The sequence below is a fragment of the Phoenix dactylifera genome, chromosome 1, assembly GCF_051530095.1.
Source record: "Phoenix dactylifera cultivar Ajwa chromosome 1, Ajwa_hap1_PhDact_Kaust_v1.1, whole genome shotgun sequence".
In the NCBI taxonomy this organism is placed as follows: domain Eukaryota; kingdom Viridiplantae; phylum Streptophyta; class Magnoliopsida; order Arecales; family Arecaceae; genus Phoenix; species Phoenix dactylifera.
Genome location: NC_143190.1, coordinates 20268947 through 20296926, shown reverse-complemented (window position 1 = coordinate 20296926; position 27980 = coordinate 20268947). Strand labels below are relative to the sequence as shown.

General features: G+C 36.6%; 1 protein-coding gene across 2 annotated transcripts; it reads left to right on the top strand.

The window, feature by feature from the left end:
• The first annotated feature begins 86 nt into the window (after positions 1 to 86).
• RBL15 (RHOMBOID-like protein 15) lies at positions 87 to 27757 on the top strand. 2 transcript variants are annotated; one of them, XM_039126042.3, is made up of 14 exons: positions 173 to 340; positions 9109 to 9274; positions 11366 to 11446; positions 11546 to 11669; positions 12262 to 12294; positions 12400 to 12491; positions 12607 to 12680; positions 13002 to 13096; positions 13176 to 13248; positions 23685 to 23863; positions 26257 to 26308; positions 26404 to 26460; positions 27242 to 27316; positions 27401 to 27757. In XM_039126042.3, the coding sequence occupies exons 1-14, from the start codon at positions 317 to 319 to the stop codon at positions 27404 to 27406; spliced, it is 1131 nt and encodes a 376-aa protein (XP_038981970.3). In that variant the 5' UTR covers positions 173 to 316; the 3' UTR covers positions 27407 to 27757. The 2 variants fall into 2 exon arrangements, with proteins under 2 accessions (XP_008808594.4, XP_038981970.3); XM_008810372.6 differs by having other exon boundaries at positions 87 to 340; positions 11366 to 11669.
• The last annotated feature ends 223 nt before the right edge of the window (positions 27758 to 27980 follow it).

The following is a 27980-nucleotide window of genomic DNA, read 5'->3' as shown; positions in this document are numbered from 1 at the left end:
ACGGGCTTCATCCGGTAGCTAAACCGCACCAACAACTGGGCCCTGACCTTGCCCACCTATTAAGAACTAAGAAGGAACACGGAGCAGGGGCCCGTTAACGGCGAGTCGCTTTCCCATGGAAACTTCGCAAAGTCCGTAGCCGCTGTCCGCTGTTGCAAGATAACGGAGCCGTGCCGCAGGAGGGGGAAAGAGAGGGGCAGTCGTCTTATAAGCCACGGCCATAAACAGAAGGTACCGGAGCGGGAGAAGAAAGAACGAAGAAATCCCAGCAAAAAAGAAACAACGAAGAAGAAACCGGCGCAGCGAAGAGGGCGAGATGAGACCGAACGTAGTCACCGAGGTAAGTCTTCGAAAGATCTATTCCATCCTTATTCCAGATCTGGGAGTCAGCGATCTCCTTCCACTTGGATTTCTTAGTATTCGCTGGAAATTCTGATAACTCGGCACTCTAAAATTTTTGATCTGCCCTCTTTTTTAAGTTTCTTTGAATGATTAGGGTTTTATTGAGCTGTGATGGTATGAAGAATGAAAACTTCAATGGCACTACGAGGCATTTGATGACTCTGAAATCTTTAATTTGCTGCATTTATTGATAGTTTCTTGTATCTGTTGATTTGTTTATGGAAACAAAATGGGATTGGCGGATGAAGAGGGTTTCATTTTTCTTCAAATATGCCCTTGTTTGTTTTTTATTTCTGTTTTCGCTCTCAATTTCTAGTGGATGGACATGTAAGTTAAGTGGTATCTTTATCTTAGGAAAGAGGAACATGTTAACGGGTTGCTGTTACTCGCCATGATCATGAACTAAGAAGAAAAAGGTTTTAGAGGTAGTTTAATTCGTAGGAAAAACTGATAGATGTTGTTTAAATTTACCCAATAACTTAAGTTTATGTCAATGCAATCTTTTCAAAATTGGTGCAGTGCGTAGAATTCCAATTCTGGTTACTAAACCTGTAAGTGTAAATTTGCATGGAAAGCACAAATGAGGTTACGGATCAGTTTCAATGATCAAGGCGTATCTGAGAATCTAGGACTTTAGAGAAGGGATTGCACCTGCAATGGTTCATGTGTTATAGTCAGTCTTCTCCTCCCTGACAACCAAGAGTGCTACTTTGAAACTCCAATCTTTCAGAATTTGTGGAGTACTAACACCTTGTTGGCACAACATAATACTTCTTTGCATGCCAAATACTGTCATGCTCTGGCTACCAGTATTGTTGTTTCGTACAGCTTTTCTGAGTATATTGTAGAAACATACTTAAGTTATGACACTTCAACTCTTAACTATTACTAAAAACATAGCATGCATTTTTAAACACTCCTAGTGGAGTATGATACCCTTATCTTACACACACACACACACACACATATATATACATACATACATTGATATGTATGCATAATATATATGCACACACACATATACATATATATTCTTCTGCAATAATATCTCATGATATTCAGGCTGTGAAGTTTATTGAAAAAAGTTCCATTGACTGGTTGAAACAATGGAGTAGTTGACAGATTTTGTTGTATCCAAGCACACATGAATACAGGCATTTATTAACACTTGGATTCTATTAAGTGTCAACCATGTGTTTTTGGAGGTTGAAGTGTTGGAGATTTCATACTCACTTGGATAAACCATGTTAAGTGTCTAAATTACATTGAAAACCAACTTCTCTGAACATCACACTGTTTGTGAAGAAAAAAGGTAATATTTTTCAATAAATTCAAAGGGAAGTGCTTGGACTTCATTGTTGTTTTGTATATGATAGATGAATATTATAAAAAGTTTATTTATCTTTGTCTCTCTACAAAAAAAAATCATGAGGCAAATTTTTTCATCAATGAGCTTTATAGATGAGCATTAAAGAATAAATTCTAGATAATAAAATAAAGGCATACATAATTAAAAAGAAACATGATGATAGGATGGGGCATATTAGTGCAAGACCCTTTGTCGTAGTCGCAACTACAACCACAATTTATTCATGCCTATCCATGCAATCTCGAATGTTGCCTTTGATGCTATATGTTGTAATAACTACATGACCAACTATAGTCACACTCAATGGAAAGCCCAAAAAATCCTATCTTTAGAACATGTTAAACTATTGTCACTTGTGGAATATTTAATTTCTTCTAAATATAAATTTAAACTTCTAAGCAAAATTCGCTATCTCGATACCAGACCCCATACCAGTGCCACACTAGCATAGTATTGGTACCACCGTACCATGGTCCGCTTAACTGGTACTGGTACCCATACCAGTCGACGCCTGGTACAGTTTGGTACCGTACTGTGTCAGTATGGGTAGGGCGTGTCTATTTTGCACCAACATGTCCATTTTTTTTGGAGTTTTCAAGAATTTTTAATTTGTAATCACTATTTTTAAACTTTTTCAATAATTTTAAATCTAATTTGATTTTTTTTGATGTTTTCATGATGTTTTTTGATATTTCTATGATCCTTATTTAACCTACATGATACATCTTGTTGTTTTAAAATAATACAAATCATAAAATGATTAGTGAGATATTGCATGCTACAATTAACAACATAAAATATCCTCAAATCAAGTAGTAATGTGAAAATTAAAAAATAATACAATCAATTACATACATTTAAAGTATAATATATATACCGATATCTAAAATCAGATTGAGTGGCGATGCCTCTTGTAGATATCCAGATCATCAGCATAGTCAGGAGGCACATCAGCCCATCCCTCTAATCAAGTAGCGTTGTGTCTTGTATGCTCATCCCATAAGAAATATGCGCCGGATTATAAGCACTCTCGGATCTCTCGCTGAAGCTTTGGTTCTGAGAGGTGTCCTCTAACTGATAATACAAATATGCAGGAGCCCATTCGAATATGCCGATAGTAAAATCTAATCCGTAAGATGCTTCAGACTGCATAGGGTAGAAACCACAGAAAGATGCTTCAGATATATCATATCCGTATTCGTATGGGTTGTAGACTGCCTGTGGCTGTGAATAATAGGATCCAGTATACACCTCAGAACTTGATACGTCTATGGATCCTACTCCACGTACTAGGTTATCTGCAGCTACTTCGTGTCCTACTGAATAACCTTGAGGAGTCTGTCTCTTATATGCAATCGTATCCTTGCGGACTCTAGCAGATCGTGCACCATGATCTCTATCCTATATAGCATGCATAAACTTGACTCATCGGTGAATCGAAGACCACCTTGCGGCTATGTCTCATAAATAGTGGTCTCTGTCCTCCACTCTCTCTCTGGCCAGCATATTTATAATCATCAGAATTGCTTCTTCTGGTCTCTGAATCTGAGTGAGCTAACTCGACAATCTCCATTGGGGCTGTAAGTGCCTTTTGTTTTTCTTTTTTGGTATGCTGGGCAGCTGCCTTCTTACCCTTTGTGCTCCTTCTGTCTGGCTATGCTGGGAGCATGTATGTCGCCCTCCTGACCGAGTCAACCGGGTAGCGTAATGGCATTATCTAAGTATCGCTCGATCACATCTCTGAGAGGATGTCTCAAATAAGAAGTCATGTGGTGACCGACTCTCCAATGGTTGTGGATGACCAGCTGTAAGGATGCATAGAATATTTCTTTCGGCCTATTGCCTTGTATCAATCCTAGCCTTGCTGGCTACAAAAATAGCCAGTCGTGAAGGCTATCATCGCTCATCAAGCTCTGGCTCCTGCTGCTGGCCCACAAGCCATCTGATCATAGGATCATCCTCATCATCAACAAAAGCACTATGGTTCGAATCTGTGTATTTGAGCTTCACTTTCTTCTGAATGCGCTTCATCCTCAACCTCAAATTGTAGTGAACATATAAAAGGTCGTTGAGGCGCTTATGTGTCAAACAATTTCTCTGCTTGTTATGGATGAGGGCGAAAGTGGACCAGTTGCACTTACAACCACTCGAGGAGACCATCTGAAAGAGGATCTGGATAGTTGGCTGCTTAAGATTTTTCGCAAATAGTACAAAATGAATCTACCATTCAGTTGCAAAAATATTAAAAAAAATTACATATAAAATAGTACTATATTAGTAACCATCTAACGCCAGATAAATGTCCTGATGTGTAACATATCTAGATTCATACTTCTTTTACTTATGATAGCTGCCGAGGCTCCAAAGCTGTCACCGTCCTCTTTAAATATTTTGGTTTGTGAAAAAAAATTATATTATACTATGTTAATAATAGAAAATACCAGTTAACTTACGCATACCACTTAAGTTAACTTACCTTTTCTAGACATAGGGCCGTGACTTCTGGATCCGGCTCTATCTTGTAAATCATATTACGCAAAGTGGCTAGAAGTTTGTCATTCATATCGATTCCAGGTACGCTGTACTAGATCCGAGAGTTAAGGTAGTATGTTGCACATAGAGTTCGTCATTATCTTAGTAAAATTGTACAAGTATAGGAGCAATCTAATTTTCAATGTTCTTGCTTATCTGCTAGATGCAAATTTCTACCCATCTGGTAGTCCCACCACCACTCAATGATGTCGATGTACTCTTGGGCATGCATCAGATCTACCTCCATGATCTGAATCTTTGCCCTCTCCATCATGTGATACAAAAAGCCCATCTGGGGGTACCTCTTGCTATCTACGGCTTGAAGCGCTTAATATAATGGTCTGATAGCCTTTACTATCTCAACGGCCAGCCGCCAGAATGTCTGCCTCGTCACCAACAACACTACTTCCTTCAGTATCGACCCTCGCATATCTACTTTTCTGCCACTCAGAACTGACAAATATCTGACGTAGGGCTGCATTCTTCTCAAGAAGGCTATCAAGTGCAACGTAGTTGGTAGCAAACTGTGTGACTCCTGGTCTCAAGATTTCTCCTCCTGCATACCTCCTCATCAGTGAAAGGACCTACGTATGGTTATGAATATATTTGGTGATGGTTTGGGTTGTCTCTACTATCTATTGTACCCAACAAATTTTCCAATATCCATCAACATGAAGTCGATACAATGTGTAGCACATAGGGTTTAGAAAATATATAGCCGCCGCTCCATCAAGATCTTCCCGACAGTCTTATATTGTGACCTATTATCAGTGATGTCCTGTACGACATTCTCCTCTCCTACCCGATCAATCATCTCCTCCATTAGTTTGAGGATATACGCGGCATTGTGCACCTAATCAGAAGCATCAATCGATTTGTGGAAGAAAGTCTTCATATCATAATATGTCAGAAAGTTGATCATGCTCCGTCTGGTAGAACCAGCCCAATCATCACACATCACCGTCAGTCCATATGTGGGTCACTTGCTCTTGTAGGAAGCAATCCATTTTTCTAGCTCCATATTACTGTCACGAAACTCACCGTAGATGTCCTTTGGGCCTGAAAAACTTACACCAGGACCGGCAGCCTGTATGGAGGAAATGGCAGACCTATAGTATGTATTGTATGCCACATTTGCTGGGATATAGTTGAAGTGGAACCAGGATCCAATATCTCGCCACATATCCTTCTTATCCTTATTTAGCATTGAGTCAACCCTCTGCTGCTTCTAATCTCCGTTGGAGAAGGCATAAGATCTAAATCATGAATTGTTGCTTCTGGTGGAATCTCTCTGGATGACTTCTTTTTGCTACCAACATAGATTCAATCAGGCCACCACATCTGCTGACGGCCTTCCCGACTGAGGTTCTCCTGAACTCTGGATCTGCCGTGCTGCTCGCAGAACTGGAGCTCAACTTGTGGTACGAGGGCTTAAATCGAGCCCTATGCCTGGCTACCTCATCCTGCTGTCACTGATCATCCAGGCTCGCCTGCATGGCAGCTTGGATCTGTGCCTCCTCATCATCTGGAGCGGACACTTCTCTGACTCCCTAGAGTGATAGGAAGGTAGCTCTACCGTTCGGCGGTCCACCTCTGTCTTATTCTTAGAAACTCTCTTTTTTGTTGCTCTGAAATCAGCGAAGTGCTTCTTCATCAGCTGTCGACCCTTCTGTGGGTATTTCCGGCACATAGATATGTCGAGATAACCACCAACTAAGTGTTGCTTCAACCTAGTTATCTCTCCTCATTTGAACTCTGTGTTGCACCAGTTATATTTCCAATAGTGACATCTCGAAAGCATTTGCCCATGATCCCAGCCAATGTCATGCTCTGGCTTTTTTTCTTGATGGCTTCATTTCTGTAGGTTTATCAAATATGTTAGTTTATCAATTATTTAAAAATAGCAAAATTTTGTCACGATGAAGATATTTTTTTACCTCAGAAATTACATCTGATTTATCTAATACATATTACTAACTTTTCATTTATTTATTTATTTATATATTTTTAATAATTTTTAAATTTAAAAATATATTTTAAATTTTATAAATTCAGAAAAATACGATTTCTACTGCAGAAATTATTTCTAAATTATGTAATATGTACTATTAATTTTTTGTATTATTTATATATTTTTAATTATTTTTGAATTTAAAAATAATTTTTAAATATTAATATTTAAAAAATTAATTTCAGCTCAGAACTATGTAGAACCCAACAATGGATGCTACATATATTTTCTAGGCTCTTATGCATGCATTAAAGGCTACTTATTGTTTATTTTTTAAAAAATTTAGGCCTAGGCCACTGCGTGCATGGTCGCATCAAAATTTGAATGAATGAATACCAAATTTTTATGGAGAGTAGCTTGCATACCCCTAAATACGTTTCTGATTTTACATTTTTTAATTTTTATTTATTTTAATTTTTTTATTTTTTAATCTAAAAATATATTTCTAATTTTTAAACATATATATAATTCAAAAATTAAAATTTTTTATATCATCGTGTAGATCGTCTATAGGTCTACAACATATAATAATATCAAGCCCAAATCAAAAATTTTGGCATGATCTCTTCTTATTGTGCAATTTTCGAGTAATTTTTTGAAGCCCCCCAAAAAATGAGAGAATGAGATAGAAGAGAGGAAGCACATCTTATTTAGGCTTTGATTTTTTTTTGAACTGCTGAATCGATGTAATTTTTGAGTTGTTGGGAAGAAGAAGCGGCGGAATACTTTTCGCCGCTTTCACTTATTGTTGGGAAGGCCTTCTCTAAGCTAGGGGGAATAAAAGGACTGGGGCCTCTGCAGGTTGTTTGGAGGAAAGAAAAGGGCGGCCTCATCTTTCTCGGTATGCTGCTGAAGCAACTGCGGAACATGTCGGGCGATCCGCCAGAAAGATGGGTTTGAAGTCCTTCGTCAAATATATAATTATAAACAGGGCCTGAATTACTTGTTTGTGTTCGATCAGTATGTTCTTCGCCAATGTTCCAAGGAAGGTTTCACCTGATCACGCAATAATAGAGCGCCCATGCGAAGCGTCAATTCTGTCAGAGAGTACTCCACCACGAGGGCCTCAGCCAATCGTCACTCGCCAGCCCAAAGCTGACCAGTACAAAATCCTGTGATCTGTCCTCGTTTACCGACAATAAATAACCTCTTTATGCACCGAGTTTGAACGAAACCGGCCGGTTCGCATCAGTTCTGGTCGGTTTGGAGCCGGAACCAAAAAATAAAAGAGAACCAACCTGATTTCGCATCGATTCGGCTCGGTGCTGCCCGAATCGGACGATTCGGCTCGGTTTGGCAGACCTTAGTTGGTACATATGGTACAGTATGGAGATTTTTGGCATATCGAGTCTCAGTACGTCATCCACGCCGAATCAGTACGGTATGGTACATTCTGTACCATCTGGTTCGGGTCGGTACAACGTACCTTGCTTCTAAGTCACACTGAGACCAATTCAGGTGATAAAAAATTAATATGCAATTGTCCTTTAGGCAATTGTAAAAAGTGATTAAAAATAGGAAAAGGTTTCCAATGATCCCCACCATGCAATTAAATAATTTGTATAAGAGATTTTAGGAGGATTGAAGTTTAGATATGTTCCTCTCACACCTTTTTTTGGTAGAAGGCCGGTGGGGGTAGCCCTCAAATTCCCTAACCCTCCAAACCCTGGTGAAGGATGGGATTTGATTCGAGCTTGATGAGTGGGCATCTTCATATTAATCTTTAATGCAATTTAGAAGAAGCTAAACTAGTTTTGAAATCACTTTATATTATTGATTTTTAATTTTTCTTTTTTTTAAGCAACAGAACTGTAAAATTATATTGTTCAAAATTAAAGAGGAGATATTAAAGAAGTATCTCGCCATGTAAAGGTTGACGAGAAAAGATGATACAAAAAGATCACTGAAATGAGCAAAGACCTAAATAATGGAGATTGCTTTCCAAGGAACATAGAAAAGTATTCTTGACCAAACCACATGCAAAAGATGATTTGCTTGTATTGTCCTTGTTAAATCTCATATTTGGAAAGCACCAATGTATTCTCCTTTAGAATCTCCTAGCAAAAGGTATGCATTTAATTTCCCATTCTTTTTGTTGCTTTTGAAGGGATGCAACTATAGCCCAGTCCATGCGTGAAGAAAATGTACCACGACCACCAGTTGTTTGATAAAAAAAGTTGAGATTTATCCAAATGCAGCCAAGTAATACAAGAAAATTAAATAGGTCACCAATTGTTTTCATTGTCTACGAGACACAAATAGCAAATTTTGTACATCAGCCCTCGTTTTGGCTAGATTTTGTTGATTCTCTCATGGTTAATACAAACCTTTGGATATTGGAAGAAATATAATTATGCTATTCTTGATATTTAAAATCTCATTGATTAATATGCATTAAGTTGATCAAACATTGTGGTTTTTGTAGTTTTCTATACTTCTATTGGTGTTATTTCGCCTTAATGCAATCCCATTTTGCATCATTTTAGAGCTTTTCCAATTTATGTTATCTAAAATGAATAATTGTTGTTATTCATGCTAAATAATGTGACTTTTCTAGTTTTTAACAAATTACTACAGAATTTCTCATACCAAATACAAAAAAGGATGAAGATATTGACAATGTCGTCCAGATCAGGCTGTTATTTGCTGGTGTGATGCCATTGTTGATTAATAAAAGATGACAGAATCAAGCTTGTCAACATGCTTCTTATAGTGCAAGACTCCTTCATTATGCTCTTTAGTGATTATATGTTTTCTTAATTCAACTTTTCTCATTTTCTTAAATGGTTTGTAGGCTGGATTGTCTACTAGGCTAAGTCAATGGTGGGCTAGTGTTCCATTCATCACTTCTGGTGTGGTTATATTATGTGGATTAATTTACTTGGTGTGCCTATTGAGTGGGTATGACTCCTTTATCGAGATATGCTTCTTGCCTTCTAAAGTGGTTTCACGGTTCCAAGGTATGTTTTTCCTTTCTTCAAGGATTTGAACCTAAGTAATGCTAGTTTAGAATAAACTATAGCTATCTTTCTTTTTTCTGTTTATACATTTTTATTATTTCTCATCTGTGTAAAGCAAAGAAGTGATACATATGAAATGATCTTCCCTGAGCCAATTCAGATTAATTTCCTTCTATGATATCTTTTTTAGCCATCATCTATTTCTAATGCATTGATGTTTTTTACCATTTATATGTTTTTATTACTTCTCATCTATGTAAAGCAAAGAAATGATGTTATCAAATGATCTTCCCTGAGCCATTGCAGATTAATTTCACTCTATGAGATCTTTATTAGACATCTTCTCATCTATGGTACCAGCCGGCACCGGTACGGTACAGCCATAGAATTAAAAAGGGTCGGAACCAAACGGTTTCTTGTCCGTACCGGTGTGAACCGCACAGGTACTCGTGGGGAAGAAGAAGAGGAAGAAGAGGAAAGAATAGGAAGAAAGAGGAAGAAAGAAGAGGAAAAAGAAGAGGAAGAGGAAGAAGAAGAAGAAGAGAAAGAGGAGAAGACTATCTGTCGAAGGGGAGAAGAAGACCTCTCTTGCGGGGAAGAAGACTACCGGGCCTCTTTCTTCCTCCCGAGCACCTCGCGGGGAAAAAGACCTCCCTTGCTCGCAGGAGAAGGGGGAAAGAGAGGATAAGAGAGGAGGAGAGAGGGAAAGAAAAGAGAACGGCTCGGAAAGAAGAGAAGGAAAAAAAGAAAAGAAAAAAAAAGAAAAGAAAAAAAAAGAGAGGCGGGGTGAATAGCACCTGCACGCGGGGCAACGCGCTGCATGGGGGCACAGGCACGAGTGGGGAAACGCATCCCCGACTCGCGCCCGCGTGCGTCCATGCACGGGGAACCGCGCGCGCGGTCCCCACGCAGGGCAGCCCGCGTGGGCTTTTAAATGCGGACGCGCATGCATCCGCGCGTTTTTTTTTTTCTGTGAACCGATTTGGTACCGGTCCCCACTGGTACATCAATTCGGTCGGTATCGCATACCTTGGTCCAACTTAAATGGGATAGGATGACACGAGAAATGAATTATGACAATTAGCTATAGAAAGGTTAACATACACAAACAGGGAGCAATTATCTCCAATTTTAATCAATAAATCGCAACCATTCCTTCTTTCTTCATATAAGTTTAATGTAGAATAAATGAGAAGAGCATGATTTTATCTTTATTACGCAATGTACACTTTTCTTGACTTTGTCGGTGCTTCCAAAAGTGGTTGCTTGAACTATTCTCCAGAGACAGTAATCTCCTAAAGACTTGACTTTTTTATGGAACTCTAGGTTTAAGATGACTTTCTGTGAGCCAAACCTAGGTCATGATCAATGAAAAAGGTGAAGGACATCACCAAGAAATTTTCATTTGTCTTCTATGATACTTATTATCCCTGATTAAAATAAGTCGGGAATCGTAGATGAGCTAAGGCATGGCCCAGGGATGTGTGAGTTCCAAGTATTTAAACACTTATTAGCAGATCTGTAAGTCCCTGTAGTCATGGTCCCCATGAAATCAATGTGCACTCATCTGTTACAAGGACCAACTATTTGTGTTGCAAGTTAACCTGCTTTCTGTTTTCTTTCCAATCTGAATTGCTAGGCGAGAAGCATAATCTTCTCTTTTCTTGCAACGAACTCCTTGGAGAAAATACAAAAAAATTCTCTGATAAAACTGAACTTACAAATAGAATAGCTGTCTCCGTTATTTGCTTGCTATTGCATGTGGTGAAGGACCTACGATCATACTTTTTAATAACCAAAGCTCATATTCATGTTATACACTAGAAACTTTTCAAATCTGATATCTATCATTTGTATCAAGCTAATGTATATATGGAAGAAAAAAGGTGATAGGCATTACGAGGAAAATGGAATTGAATTTTTAGTTATCTCTGGCATTTAAAGCTTGTATCCCTTTTCTTTTCTTTTCTTTTTTCTGTTTGGGCTGAGCTCTCCAATGAGTATTTATTCATTAGCTGATATATGCTATTCTGTTATATTAATTTCATATGACTTATATTGAGCTCTAACCTTCATTTTTCTTTTTTATAGTCTACAGGATTTACACGTCCGTTCTTTTTCATGGATCTCTGCTGCATGTTCTTTTCAATATGTTGGCATTGGTTCCTCTGGGTACAGAGTTGGAGAGAATTATGGGATCCATCCGCCTGTTGTATTTAATGTTCTTGCTTGCTACAACTAATGCTATTTTTCATCTTATTATTGCTTTAGTTGTGGCCCACATTCCTTTATACCCTTATCCATTTCTGATGAATGAATGTGCCATTGGTTTTTCTGGAATCATATTCTCGATGATCGTCATAGAGACAAACCTAAGCGGGGTACAATCTAGGAGGTGTGTTATGTGTTAGAATTTTTTATAAATGTTTTCTTTTTTCAATACACCAGCATAAAAAATACAGTACTTTATTGCATTGTAAGAATTTCCGTCCTAGTTTGTCCCGGCGGTACCACACTAGACCAGTGATAAACTGGATCCCAGGATGCATGTGGGACCCTGGGTCTCTTTAGACACAGTCATCCCGGTCTATCCTGGCCAAGATGGATCAGGATGGTTTCATCCTGACACCTGGGGTGGCCTGGCATCCTGGCACAATTTTTTTCTCTTCACTTTTGTTGTTAATGATCATTCCGGTTCTTCCCTACCCATTTTAGTACACCATACTTACCCGGACAAACCAGGACGGGCCCTGTACCAGCATTTAGATCATTGGTGCACAGGACACTGCTTTGAAGCAGAAACCTCTTCATCTGAGGGCAATTTAAACCTGACACCCAATATAATTGGCAGTTCAGTCTTAAAAATGTAAAAGTATCCACACCTTTAGAGTTCAGATTATAATAATTCAGAAAATGTGAATGATCCATTTCCTGTTTATTCATTATACCCCAATCTGTTGATGTTTGCTTTCTATTATGTTTTGCAGTGTTTTTGGACTCTTCAGTGTCCCTGCCAAATGGTATACATTGCATGAAATAAATTTTCTTAATTTTCCAGTCTCATAGTCTTTTTATCCAGTTATAGACTTTGAAATCTTCACTGAGTAAAAAAATGCCGCATTCAGGTATGCGTGGATCTTATTGGTACTGTTCCAACTTCTTGCAACCAACGTTTCATTATTGGGACACTTGTGCGGAATTTTATCTGGGTTTGCATGTTTGTTCTTGCATTTCCTTTAATCCATCACCTTTTTTTTCTTTAAGACTTGAAGTCAGAATAACACGGAAGGGGAACTCATAATGCTTATAGGATTGTTTCTGTTTCTCACCAGACACTTATGGATTGTTCAACTACTTGCTACCCGGACCGTCTTTCTACTATTCCATTGAAAGCTCCTCTCTTCTAGTAAGTTTTTTAGAACTAACTTATGTCAATGTGATATAAGCATGTGAACATGCACTGATATACATTTGAATACAAAATCATTCTTCAAGGCATTTGTGAGTTTTCATATTGATTCTCTGCAAAGAATCACTATGTAATAATCATATTTGATGCAAGCATTTCCTATTCTAGTTTTTTGTAATTGCAGAAATTAAGGTCACTTGGAGTAAAAAGAAATGACAAATAAGCATTTGAAATATTCATGAAATCTGAGACTTACCTGTATGCTTAGAGTTATCCTAGCTCTTGACATATCAAAATTGAATTTTTATGTTTTTTCAGTCTGCTTGTATACGACGTCCTGGATTTATTTTGTGCACTGGCGGGACTACATATGGTCAGCTTCCTATGTATTCGAATGCAACTACAGCATCCAGGTAAACTGCATATCTCCAAATTTTGCTGATTAGTCATTGTTAGCTAAGATTTGATTTTGTTATTTCTGCCTTGATGCAGTGGTTTAAGCCCAGGAAACATATGGAGGAATCTTTCTTCATGGATGCCACAAAGGGAGGTGTCAACCAGTCAGGTAAGTAGTTAGCACTGTAAAAGCATATGAGAAATTTTAGAGTTTAAATTGAACAGCTATATAGATAGCAAGAAAAAAAAGGTGAACAGCTATGTATTGCTTCTAGACATTTGATGCGCATGGGAATACATCATACCTATAATATGAAACATTAAATACATCTTTACTCAAAAAAAATACATGATATGTGTTTGACAATTAACTTAAGAATTTTGAAAAAATGGAATTATTTTTTATATAAGATAATAAGATTAGTTTTAGCATTGTCTCAATTAGTGTGGTTCAGTAATTATTACTAATATTTGTTAAGGTTAGCAACTTAGCATGTTATAATAACACATGTGAAATCTTTTCAAAATTTCAAACCTCCCCTTTGCTAATATAGTTAGATTTTTCTTATGTCGTATGAACTAAAAAGTGCGTGTTGTTTATGATGAGTTACTCTTGCTCGTTGTAGCTTAACTATGTACAAACCAAAACATAGGATCTGAAGGTGCTTAAGGAAGCTGATTATGGTGATGTGATGTGGGAGCAATATGTCTCATTTTTAATTTGAATATGATCAAGAGTGGTTTAGCTATATTCATTTTAATTCCATTCTTGATGTAGGATTTGATTAAGACCAAATTTTGATTAGTTTTGGCTCTTCAAAATTTTGTAGGGCTAAATTAGGATAACTTACTTTTATCTTTTCTTTGTAAAAACTTCTAGATATTTGAAGGGTTTTTTCTCCAAAATTTATTCTGTGCAATCTGAAATGGAGAATTATTACAGCAAGCATTGTCTATATTGGATGCTTAGGAGGATTTGCTAATTGTTCCAACTATCCCTATCACATTGTTGTGTTTCAGAATATATATAAATATATAGGGGACTGATAACCTACTCTCTGTTATGGTAGGTTATCATCTACCCATTTTTCATTGGACAAAAAATACTCTTAGTTTTTATAACTCTTAAGGGTATTTCATGTCTTTTTACAATTCCACATTAACTCACCCTCTCAACCCTCCAATTAATACTCTCTCCCTCTCTCTCTCTTTTATATATATATATATATATATATATATATATATATATATATATATATATATATATATATATATATATATATATATATATATATATATATATATATATATATATATATATATATATATATATATATAAGCATACATACAAACATACATACATACATACATACATATATATGTATGTATATATATACATGTATATATATATAGATGTATGTATATATATAGATAGATATATGTATGTATATATACATACGTATACGCATATACACACACACACACACACACACACATATATATATATACTAGAGGGAGAGAGTATTAATTGGGGGGTTAAGAATTATAAAAAGTAAGGGTATTTTTTGTCTACAGAAAAATAGGTAGATTGATAATCTACCATAACAGAGAGTAGGTTATCAATCTCCATACATACATATATACACACACACACACATGTATATATGTGTTTATTTAAATACCTATATTTATATATGTATTTTAGACCCACACATTCATATCATATGGTACATACATTATTTAAACTATGGTGCCGTATGAGGTTTAAAATACTAATACTGAGACCCATATCAATCTTGTGTCTTTGTAACATATTGTAACGTTTTTTTTTTCTCAATTTTCAATTTTCCATCTTAAATGAATTTTAGTGAATATTTTTCCATGTTCAAATGGTTTTTGGGATACCAGTGGGGTGTCAGGTGTGTGATGCTGGTACTGGGACAGATACCCATAATTTAAATAATAATTTAAAAAATTATGAACGAATATAAGCGAACAATACTTATCAATTAGATTATGTACGATGGAGTCATGAGTTTGATTAAAATCTTCCAACTCACTTCTCTCTTAGGTGGAGTTTCTATGACTCGTGTATGCCCGCTTATTCTTCATAATCAGAGCATTAGATTTGATATTCTATATATTGTCCCAACCCCTGCTGTTCATGTGGTTTTTGATATTTCGTGGATATCCCTTTTGATACTGTGGCTAATGGTATGTCTTATAGGAGCCTATTCTTCCCTGCTCAAGGTCATAAAAGGCAGCATCTTATTGACCTTGGAATATACCCATACTTGTAGGAAGGGTAATATTGTGCAGAAGTGTTTCTCTGGGGATATGATGACTGAGGGTATACATGTGGATCGTATTTTCATATTTAACCTAAGTTTGTAAAATTTTGAATTGATTTTTATTTAAAATTTAATTTAAAATTATAGAAAGTTTGTATAATTTAATTTAAAATTATATACACTATCATGTATATATATATAGATAGATATATGTATGTATATATACATACGTATATGCACACACACACACACACACATATATATATACCGGAGAGAGAGGGAGAGAGTATTAATTGGGGGGTTAAGAGTTATAAAAAGTAAGGATATTTTTTGTCTACGGAAAAATGGGTAGATTGATAACCTACCATAACAGAGAGTAGGTTATCAATCCCCATACATACATATATATATATATATACACACACATGTATATATGTGTTTATTTAAATACCTATATTTATATATGTATGTTAGACCCACACATTCATATCATATGGTACATACATTATTTAAACTATTGTGCCGTATGAGGTTTAAAATACTAATACTGAGACCCATATCAATCTTGTGTCTTTGTAACATATTGTAACATTTTTTTTCTCAATTTTCAATTTTCCATCTTAAATGAATTTTAGTGAATATTTTTCCATGTTCAAATGGTTTTTGGGATACCAGTGGGGTGTCAGGTGTGTGATGCTGGTACTGGGACAGATACCCATAATTTAAATAATAATTTAAAAAATTATGAATGAATATAACGAACAATACTTATCAATTAGATTATGTACGATGGAGTCATGAGTTTGATTAAAATCTTCCAACTCACTTCTCTCTTAGGTGGAGTTTCTATGACTCGTGTATGCCCACTTATTCTTCATAATCAGAGCATTAGATTTGATATTCTATATATTGTCCCAACCCTTGCTGTTCATGTGGTTTTTGATATTTCGTGGATATCCCTTTTGATACTGTGGCTAATGGTATGTCTTATAGGAGCCTATTCTTCCCTGCTCAAGGTCATAAAAGGCAGCATCTTATTGACCTTGGAATATATCCATACTTGTAGGAAGGGTAATATTGTGCAGAAGTGTTTCTCTGGGGATATGATGACTGAGGGTATACATGTGGATCGTATTTTCATATTTAACTTAAGTTTGTAAAATTTTGAATTGATTTTTATTTAAAATTTAATTTAAAATTATAGAAAGTTTGAAAATTAAAAGTGCTTAGGGGCTTTTGTGGATGCCCCATGGTATGTGTATATGTATATACCAAGGTTTGCCGTACCGGTACCAAATCCCGTACCGGTGCCACACTATCATAGTATCGGTATAGTACGGTATGCGGTATAATGCCTAGCGTACTGAGTGTTGGTACGCCATCGGTACCGGTATTAGTACCAGACCGGTATGCCCGGTACCGTCCGATACGGTATGGTACAACATACCATGGTATATACACATAATAGAAACTCTTCTGGTGTGATAATTCTACATTGATCCCAATTTTGGGCATGGGTTTGGGTGCTCTTGAATTTACGAGCACATGCACACTAATAGTGCACACATGCTTCAATTCTTTTCCTCATAAAATTATTTGATATTATTGTAGTAATTGAATTTATCTGAAAATTATATAATTCTATAAAAACATATATTTTCGAAAACAAAAATGTGTCGTATGGTCTTCCGCTATTCTTTTTTCTTTCTATTTTGCCAATTAGTGGTGAAAGTGAGGGGAACGACGAAGCCTTGCCAAGGGTCGGACCATGTTGAGGGCAAGCCAAATTTGCCTCCTTCCCCTGTCCTCTCTCTCGCTCTCTCTCGGTTGCCACCCATAGCAGACCCATGACCAAAGCATAGGGAGAGAGCATGGGCCGCCAAGCTCTCTTTCTCTTTTCACATTTCTGAAGTGGGCAATCTGGTCAAGTTGCGCTTGGTAATGGCTGAACCGTGCCCTGGCACCGGTCAGTCTTGATCAATTTTGGCCAAGATATGTGGGATGTCCCAATCCAATTAAGAACCTATATCAGTCTCATGTTGCCTTTGGAATAGTAGTGCACTGAAATTACCATCCTGTTTTGGAAGGTCCTTAATCCTTGGTGCTCTAGATAGGACTTCCTTTGGTTTTTGTAAGGTGTTCTCTAGCATGAAATGAAGACCTCCAAAAGACTTCCTAGTCACAATGTATGTTGAATAAGAAAGGTGGTCTCCTAAATTGCTGTATAATGTCATAAATTTCATGAATTATGTAAACAATTATGCTATTGATAGGACATTCTATAGTTTATTGAGACCAGGGTATGCCGTACCGGCCGGTTCGGGCCCGTACGAACCGGTCCGGGCTGGAACCGGTACCGAATCAATGTGGGATTCGGTACCGGAAGTTTTATTAGAAAACTGACCGGTATGACTGTCGTACTGGTACGGGGCTAGTACGGAACTGGTCCAGGCTGCCATCGGTATGCCGACCGGTATTGGTACGACGGATCTTGATTGAGATAGTCTCTTGTAATAGGTGATGGCCTTCATGAACTCTTCTTATTTTCGCTATATCTGAAGAAAAAAAGCTTTCTCCTAGTACCTTTTTTGATTAGTCCAGTATTATAACATCTTTATGTCCATGTCTAAAGACCGCATGCTTGATACAAGAATGACATTGCATTTCTTGGAATTTTTTGGTTAATTTCTCATTGAGGGGAATGCTTTGATGGTTTTAGGGAAATGAATCAGCTAGCCTCATTTAGCCTTCATTTCCAATGTACACGACTATCATTCAGGTGGCACTCCAACAAATTAGAGTTAATATCCATGGCATTTGATTCCTAGAGTTAGGTTCATTCACAACCATGGTGAAGCTAGAGGTGAATGGTACTGCATGAAATGTGGGAAGGACAATTTATATAGGTTGTTTGTTTGTTTGATAATGGGTATTATAAGGTGCCATTTGGCCTCACTTTCATTTTTTCTATTTTACAGAAATAGAAAAAAAATTGCCTTTATTTTTTCTAATTTTTAAAAATATAAGCATGTTTAATATCTTTAATTATTTTTTAAATACAAACATGGCGACGATGGCAAAGGCAGTAGTAGTAGCAGAGGAAGTGATAATGATGATGTTGTTGTGGTGGAGGTGATGGCGAAGGCACTGGTGATCTGGTGGAAGTGGCGATGGTTGCACTGGTGGTGTGACAATGGCAGCAACAATGGTGAGGGTGGCGACAATGGCAGAAGTGATGGTAATGGTGGTGGACTGCGTTGGTGGTAGTGGTGACTAAAAAACATTATTTTTTATTTTTAAAAATATGAAAATTAAGGACTACTTTTTTCATTTTTTAGAAATAGTTAAAATATTTATTAAAAAATAAAATAAAAATAATAGCACCAAACATGTTTTCTTGGTTTCTATTTTTTTTAAAAAAATAGAAAATAAGAAATAAAAATGATACCAAATAGGCCCTAAATGAATGATTTTTTTTTCTAATCTAGTAATTGGTTTTAAAAGTCTAATGAATATATAGAAAACTTTAGAAGAGAGTTGACTGGGCAAACTATGAGCCATAGTTGGCGAATTTTTGGTTCTATATGACAAATTATAAATTGTTATAGAGTGGACCAATTCATGTTATTGTTTGGATTAGTCAAACTGAAATGCTATAGCTAACTCATTCTATAGCAGAAATATAAGCAAATTGCTCGTCATAAAGGTTTCATAATGGAGGGCTTTCTTCATAATTGAAACTATTCTATAAATCCATCTTATTTTTTCCTTGACATTTTTTTCTCCATTTCAGTTTCTTGTATAGTAGAATTATATTTATTCTTGTAATTGTTAATAAACACTCAGCTGGTTTTTAGTGTGGAGTTAGATTTGTCGTTTAGATCTGATGGATATGGACTTTTGTTACCTCCTAAAAGCAGATGCTTGGGACTTTTATGAGAAGAAGGTTCCTTGAACATCAAATCATTGTGATGAAGAAACAATTCAGAGAGAATCAAAAGCATGAACTTTTGAGTTCCTTTCTAAGTTTCCAAAGCATATTTTTTGCGAAAATTGAGTAGTTTTTGGGAAAGTAAACATTTGTTAGCTGTAGGATCCCTTAGTGGAAATATCAGATCTATATATTGAAGATAGCTATAGTAATTGTTGGGATGTTTAGTATCACTGGTTATAATGCACATGCTTATGCACATGTAATTGATGATAATAAAACTTAAATCCGAGGTACGCCATTTCTAGATCAGGTTCTGTACTAGTGCCATTTTATTACTGTGTCGGTACTCCTGGCATTGGGGCCTGTTTGGCATATTGAGTATCGGTACACTCTCCGTACTGTATATCGGTACTGAATCGGTACTATAATATGCCCCGTACTATCCAATTCGATGCGGTATGGCATACCTTGCTTAAATCATAATTTACAATTGGCACAAATTGATATATATATATATATATATATATATATATATATATATATATATATACACGTATTGTATCAGACTAGAAGAATTCAATCAAGGATACCAAAATAACTAAATAAATGGATTGATTTATTTTTTTAGATTAATATATAATGAGGGAAAAGACAGATTTTCAGTTTCTCTTTGATAGGGTTTCCATTACAAGGGATCACAAGCAAAATAAGATATATTATAGTATCATCCATGTACCTTGTTTTGTCCGCTTATTGTGTTTTGCATGTCAAATGGTGTTTCTTCTGCAATGGAACAGTACCTAATATTTAAACTTTAAAAGATTTTTCTTGACAAGTAGGTTTTGTTTCACAATAAAATAGCGTTCTTTACTTGCAATAGGCTCTTTTACCGGCAGATACTGCATACTTGCTTTTAAATCTTATGATGTCATATTGGGAGGCTCTAGTACCACCTTTTGAATGCTCATTTCCCTTGAAAACAAGGCGATCGGTACCTTATTCTGTTGTTGGTTCTTTTCCTTACATGCTGTTTTCTTGATTGGCTTTTACCACACAAGTATGACAACATCAACCCAATCATCGTCCAGGTGTCATCCAGTCTAGTTTGGAGTATGGGTGTCATTACATTCTTTGAATCTAACAAAATCCAATAGCAATAATATTCTGCTTATTGATATCTTATTTTATTCTAGTATGCCAAGTGATTGCCGCTGATGAGGATGAGTAGAGAGTAAAAGGGCATGGTTAAAGTTTTAAATGGACACTATGCTTTTCCTATTCTTCGGTATAGGGGCATCATAGGGATGGGAAAAGAAATATTTCAATTAGATATTAACATGGAGAGGAGGACCTAGTGGTTACGGAGTTTTAAATGGTTTGGAGTTTGAGTGGTCAAGATGATCGTAAGTAAATTCAAAGATTGAGGTGACTTATTTCATTATTTGGTGACATTTTGGAAGAGAAAGAGATATTATAAGGATATTTAGGATAGGGGCATTTTGAGATTAGAAAAACTTTCTCATGGCACATTGGCACACTTATATAATTTTTAGGATTTTACTTGTGGATATTTGTGAAAGATTCTCGAGCTGATACATACATGCAAGAATGAACACATCTGGAAGTGTGGATTGATCCGTAGCTGGGTCTTTCAGCAGCCGTAAACAAGGAAGGACAGGAAGCAAGAGAAAGGCCGGAATGAGGAGAAGGCATCAGCGGCACTGAGTGGAGGAGGGAGAGAGATGAGGGTTTTGAAGGCCTCGGATTCTTGGCGTTCTCAACTAGGGTTCGAGGAAGAGAAGAGAGGGGGTAGAAATCCTCAATTTCTTATCAAGAGCAGGAGAGAGAGAGAGAGAGAGAGAGAGAGAGAGAGATGAGGGGGGGTTTGATAGATGCCAGGGAGGGGGGGGCGATCACGAGCAGAGGGGGAGGCAAAGTGGCCGGAGGAGGGGGGATCTGCGACGTGGGGGGTTCGAAGGGGTTTGAAGGATGTGGGGAAGGGAGGGGGCCTTTTAATGGGTTCAGCCTGTTTACTAAGCTGATAACGCAAACTGTTCTAGTTCCTTGTTAGTTCGATTTGGTATGCCCTAAGCCAGTAACTCAGGATGGTATGGCGAACCTAACATACAGGTATATGAAAAGATTCAACAAAATAATGGCAAGTTTTATAGAAGTCTCTTCAGAAACTCTTGCAACTTCTATTTTACACAAGGTATTCCATCTCGGTACCGAGTCCCATACCGGTGCCATCTTGTTACGATGTTAGTATGCTCGGTATGGGGCCGGTTCAGCATACCAAGTGTCGGCACGTTCTCCATGCCGTGTACCGGTACCAAACTAGTATGGTATATATGCTTTGTATTGTCCGATTCGGTATGGTATGGCTTACCTTGGTTTTTACATGGAGTTTTGGTGAGTTTCTCCTGCATGTTGTTATTAAAGGACTGGGAAAATGATGCATCATTGTGCAAGATATGTATAATGAACTTAAAATAAACAAGAAGTGAGGATTTAGTTTCTCCATCCTAGTGTTGTACACAAGCTTGCCAAGGTTGGCTTGAGGCTTGGCCTAACTTGATACAAGTTGGCAAGGATCAGTTTAATGTCTCAGAATGACGTTGTAAAAGCTTAATTTTTTGGATGGAGAACTGACCTAGGCTTATAAACCCATGTGGTGCCCCTTAATCATCTAATGTGAGACTATAACAATCTCCCCAACCTGACTTTGTAATGTCCGGGATTGGCTCCTACTTGAGAAGGGGGCCCGCCCATGGCTTGGGTCCTATGAGATCCTTGTATCCCAATGTGGGATCCATATGATTGATAAGGGCTATGATGCACACCAGACCTAGCTTTGAGACCACTTGTTACGAATTTATAGCCCAAAAACTTAAGCTATTGCATGGAGGACAGGCCCATGCTTGTAAACCCATGTGGCACCTCCTTAATCACGCAGTGTGGGACTATATAATCAAGTTTGGCTTATATGTACCTAAGGTAACTCGAGCTTAGCTTGGCTAGCTTGCTGTTGGAGATAGGTTGAGAGAAAGTGGGAAGAGAATAAACGTAGATTGAAGCATAGGAAGCAATGCAGGAGGCAACATTGATGGCTCAGCATCATAATCAAGAAGACATGAGAGAGAGAGGATGATTGGGGAATATTGGGAGCTAAATTTAGTTTACCACGTACAGAACATGAGAGAGAGAGGATGAATGGTGAAGGGAGCAAGGATGGAGGTGAGGGAGGTCATTCAGAAAGTGGAGAGAGATGAGAACTTTAGGGGTCTCCATGGTATCCTGGAGTTTATTAATCTTGTCCCAACTATTAGATTGAGATCTAGCAATTGGCATGCTGTGTGAAAAGTTGACTTTCTTTCTATAGTGACTTTTTGAAATATATCTATAGGAACTGATCTGTTACCAACTCATTTCATCTTCTAAACTCCCAGGTCAACATTGGCAGTCAGCCCTATAATTTTTTGGTGGCAAATTTTTTATTCATTATTCATCTTTGTAACTTAAAAATGAAAAATGTGTGGAAAATATTTATGTTTGTGTTAAATATTTATATTATATTTGTATTATATATTCATATATTAATTTTGAGATCGATCTGAACATGAGTGATGTATGCTCAGCTCATGTTCAGCTCATTTTACTTTCAAGCTCAAATATTTGGCTCATGTTCGGTTCATTTACTAATCGCACAAGCTCATTTTGAGCTGAATTCTGAGCCGAACACGATCTGTTCATGAACTGCTAGTTCATTTGAAGCTGGGAGATCTATCAGCCAGATATGGTAGGATAGAGCCTTTGAATGCTTACTGTTGCACTAGCCTTCTGCTGTACGCTACCTGGTCTGTTGTCAATATTAACTAAGAAGAAAAAATCATGAACTTGTAGAGAACATTGAATGAATTGGTTTTCAAGTTACACTACACACTCAAGAAATTGTACTCTGTGGAAAGTCTGTTAATTGTTCTTGCAATTTGGCACTCTCGTCACACTATTTTTTTTTCCAGATCTGTTTTCTGCTACACATTAGTCCCTTGCTTTATTAAATGTTTAAATTAAGTTTGTGATTGTGTCTTTGCTTTCAATCTGTATTGGTACTTAGTATGTAACTTGATGTCAGCCCTGGACCCTGAATTCCTTGGGGAGGAAGGTTTCTATGTTCTAGTTGAAATTAATGAACTCTGCAAGTAATTATGAGCACCCGCAGGCTATACGCCTTTCTCTTTCGATTTTGCTGTAAATTGGTGCTGTTACCACATAGCTAGAATTTTCTACTTATATTTCTTTGCTGCTAAATTTCCTTCACTTTTAAACATTTAAACTAGATTCATGCTTCTCATATGGCATTATTACTTTATATTCTAGCCAGCACAAGACTCCAGATTTCCTGGGAGGGGAATGACTCTTGGCTCTGCACGAAGTCGCTCAGCTACTACAGCTGATTCTGATATAAGCTTGCAGGCTAGACTCCTAGATAATTCTGCTCCAGATCATCCCTTAGAAACAGCACCACCAAGCACAGAACCACGAGCATCAAATGGAAGGTAACACAAGTGTACATGTGATTCATAATTATGTTTGCATCCAACAAATATTTGTTCTGCTTAACAAAGGAAATGAAGACATATACCAATTTAGCTAGAAAACAATCTATAAAATCCGCTTACTTATGAAAGCTCAAGTCATTGATATTTTTGAATACAATCATTTTTAAATCCAACACTTGAGTTGTATTTGATTTAAGTTTTCAAGAATCTTATATACCAATTTAGCTAGAAAACAATCTATATAATCCACTTACTTATGAAAGCTTAAGTCATTGATATTTTTGAATACAATCATTTTTAAATCCAACACTTGAGTTGTATTTGATTTAAGTTTTGCAAGAATCTTATTGTATTATCCATATTCCATAAAATACAAATTGTACTGCATGAGCAACATGATGCAAAATAGACAAGTCAAAAATAGGAAGAAAACTTACAAAAATTGCCAAGACAGCCACATCAGGCAGGATAGCCTCAGGAACATTGTCTCTGTGTGGCAGTCTGTCTGGGCAGCTTATCATTAGGCTGGGCTCCTAGATGACGCTGATTGTATCTATGCAAACATATTATTCATGGATAATTTCTCTCTCTTGAAACATTTTCATTAAAGGGAGAATCAATTTAAAAAAAATTAATTCCTTAAATAAACCAATGAACAAGATTCCTGCTCAAGACAAAGGTTGCCCTTAGACAGCTCAGGACCTGATAGGAGCCAACCTAGGCACTTGGGTGGCCACCTTGCTTGAAGGCCTGGAAAGCACTAGGCTCCTTGGTGGTTGGGTTGCCCAATCACCTATGCAGGACCACGTAGGTGCCTAGGCAGCCACCTGTGACAACCTTGAAATGAATATCTACCAGATTCGTTTACCACAATGAAGATCGATTCCATGATCATGGTCCAAACCATGCGCTAAAATGATCTATCCATTGCCATCTCTTAATCTGCACAAACACACATAAAAAGTCTCAAAGCACCATTCCCTTTTTTTTTGTTCTTTTTTCTTATTTCCTTTTTGAGGGAAAAGCCTAGAGGTATTCTAGTTAAATACAGTCCTGTTTAGGTGGTTTTCGGTGATGAATAATGAATCTTTGTGCTTCTTTCTTTCTGTCTGCATCTGTCTGTCTCTTAACTTTTATATTCTCTATTTGGGCTTGAGGAATAACTGCACATTGTGGAAACGAACGCTCTTGGGAGCATAAGACTGTTCCCTACACTGATATTTCTTGATCATCTGAATTTTTTTTCATATTTTTGCAATTCTTCTTGTCTGAAATAAACTTTAAACTGGATGATATTCTAGATTTAGTCAACCCTGATCATCTATACATGAATATGCCAATTAACAGCCATTGTGATAGGAAAGACAATGGTCAGAAACTGTTTCAACATCAATTATTTTTAACAATATGTTGGAATTTAGGGCCTAGGAAAGATGCTTCTAGAATTAGAGGATAATATTAATGAGGTTGGAGAGGTACAGATGGAGCTGAGCTTGAAGATGATTGGGATTATGACGATGCTCAACTGTCATATAAAGATCATATTGTGGAACAGGAATACTAGCCAATATGGAGAAGCATAAGATAGAGTATCAGTTAATCAAATGTTAAAATACTACAAACTTTGGTTTATTTTATTTATTATGATGCCCTATTATTTGGCAGAATCACGGAACTTTTTATGACTAATGAACATTGAATTCCGATGGTAGGAACTCATTTGATCATGTCTTTTTGGTTTAAAAGTTCACATGCATTTTCTGCAACTCTTTTGTACTGAAAGCAATGGCAAATGATAATTAATAAATGAGATTTGACTAATTTAATTGGATGATGAAATTTTATTTGGGTTGGTTTCTATCAATACATAATGTAATTTTAATTTATAATTTTGTGAGCGTGTTGGTAAGTCACTGACATGATGGTTCAACTTACTTTTTCGCTTGTTAGAGCTGTTTTTAAATGAGTTTATTTGATTATTGTTATGATTCAGTTGATCTTAGTTTGGTTTTGTTATCTTATTGATTTTCTGATATAGTTATTCTGATTAGGCAATAAGTGGCCATCAATGCTTGTTGGATGCCTAAAATATGTTTAAAGTTTAAACATTAAAAAATATATTTCCACATCACATTATACAAGTTGAAAGTTCTCAAATTTTCCTTCTTTTTAATGTTTTGTTGTTTATTGTTTGGTTTGTTTGCATATTTGCCGTTTTACTTCAACCCATTTTTGTTTTGAAATGCATGTCATACTTGTATCTATATGGTCTAAAATTAGCATTTCTACCTGATATCCATTGGCTACTTGTATCTGGTAAATGCCTTCAATAAAATATTGTTGTCTACAGATGATATATGCTTATCATTTCTACCATTTTGTGATTTTAGGCATTTAACTGTAGACAGTGAGAGCATCGCTCTATTAGCTGCACAAAATCAGGTCGAATCCCTTGACTTGTAATTCAGATAGTTTACATTTTATTTTGCTTTTGTTTTCTGTCATTTGTGACCTTTATTTAGAATATTCTTCTACAGGGTGTAGATAACTTTGAAGAAGAGCTCAAGAAACTAGTGGCAATGGGTTTTGAGAAGGTTCCTGCATTGATCTTGATTTCCTCTTTTATTCTAGTATGAATAGTTGTTCATATGTTATCTGTGGTTTCTCACCTTTTTTATGCAATTATGTCATGGCAGCATCAGTCCCTGAGAGTACAATAAGCATGGTGGAATTGGATTTTTGAAGTTACATTTGCCAGTTTGTTGCTTTATAGGGTTTCTAAGTCATAATTTCTACTCCATTGGCTCAGTTAGCACAAACTTTGTCCAATACATATATCAGTTTAGAACATGACATTTGAAAGTAAATTATGCAGTTGTATTTTAATTGAGAGTAAAAGACTGAACAGAATTTCTTTAAAAAAGATTAGACGAGGCTTACATTAGGGATCAAACTTTTCTTGCTAAGAATGAACCAAAAGACACTTTTTTTATGCCAAACCATAATGAAACAAAGGTTCTTGATTGTGGCTAGTGGAAGAGAGCAGTATTGTAATATTGTTGTAAGAACCCAGAAAACACTAGAATTTAGCGATTGTGGGGATCGGCTTCATTTTAGATTTCTCTGTATTATTAAAACAGATTGCATATGGAGTTAGTTGATGAAGCTTTGACCCCTTATAATAATAAAGCTGAACCTACCATTTAATGGTAAATATGGTTTTCTATTCTGATAGTATTTTTTGCGGCAGTCTCTTATTTACTGATAAAAGCATTACACGTCTATGCAAGTTCGGGATGTTGTTTTGGCATAAAATGAGCATCAAATTTCTTTAGACTGCTAAAATCTGAGATGGGCTCCTTGTTGTTGCTGCAGACTCAGGCTGAAGTTGCCCTTGCTGCTGCTGATGGAGATCCTAGTGTTGCCATTGAAATTCTCATGAGCCAACAGGCATGCATCATTCTACTCTATTAGTGGATCCAAAATTCATGTCTCAACTTATCTTAGGGTTTTCATTTCATTTAACGTTCGCAGGGTTAAACAAGCAATAGAAAGAACCACTTCGACAAGTACACCTAAAGCAGTTAAAGTTTATGTTGTTCTAGACCCTTCACCTTGTTGAGCTTCTCTGCCAGCTCACTAGTTTACCCTTCACAACTAATTTCACATTGACTGAAGCTTGTTCAGCAAATGGTGGTGATATTGTCTTGAAGTCAGCCTGAAAAAAGGGGAAGAGGCTTCCTCTGCAAGAAATCACGGTATTGTGACCTGATGAACTAAATATTTTTACTGTCATTTGTTTGTATTGTATCTCAAACTTGTGCCTGTGTTGCTCCAGTTAGGGAACATTTAACAGTGTAAAGGTTGCAATGGAAAATCTTTGTATTCTCATGTATGATTGTTTAGGGATGTTCATATGGCAGATAAATAGCATAATTGCAGCCAATCAAAGCTTGTAGATTTTACAGACTAGCACTCCATTCACTCACCCAGATTTCCACCTGGATTGATTGTCATTTTGCATTCAGTCATTGTTAATAGCATACCTTATTGATAGCCTTATTTGAGCAAAAGATGGGAAAGTACCCGTCAACATTTTATTAAGCTCATGGTA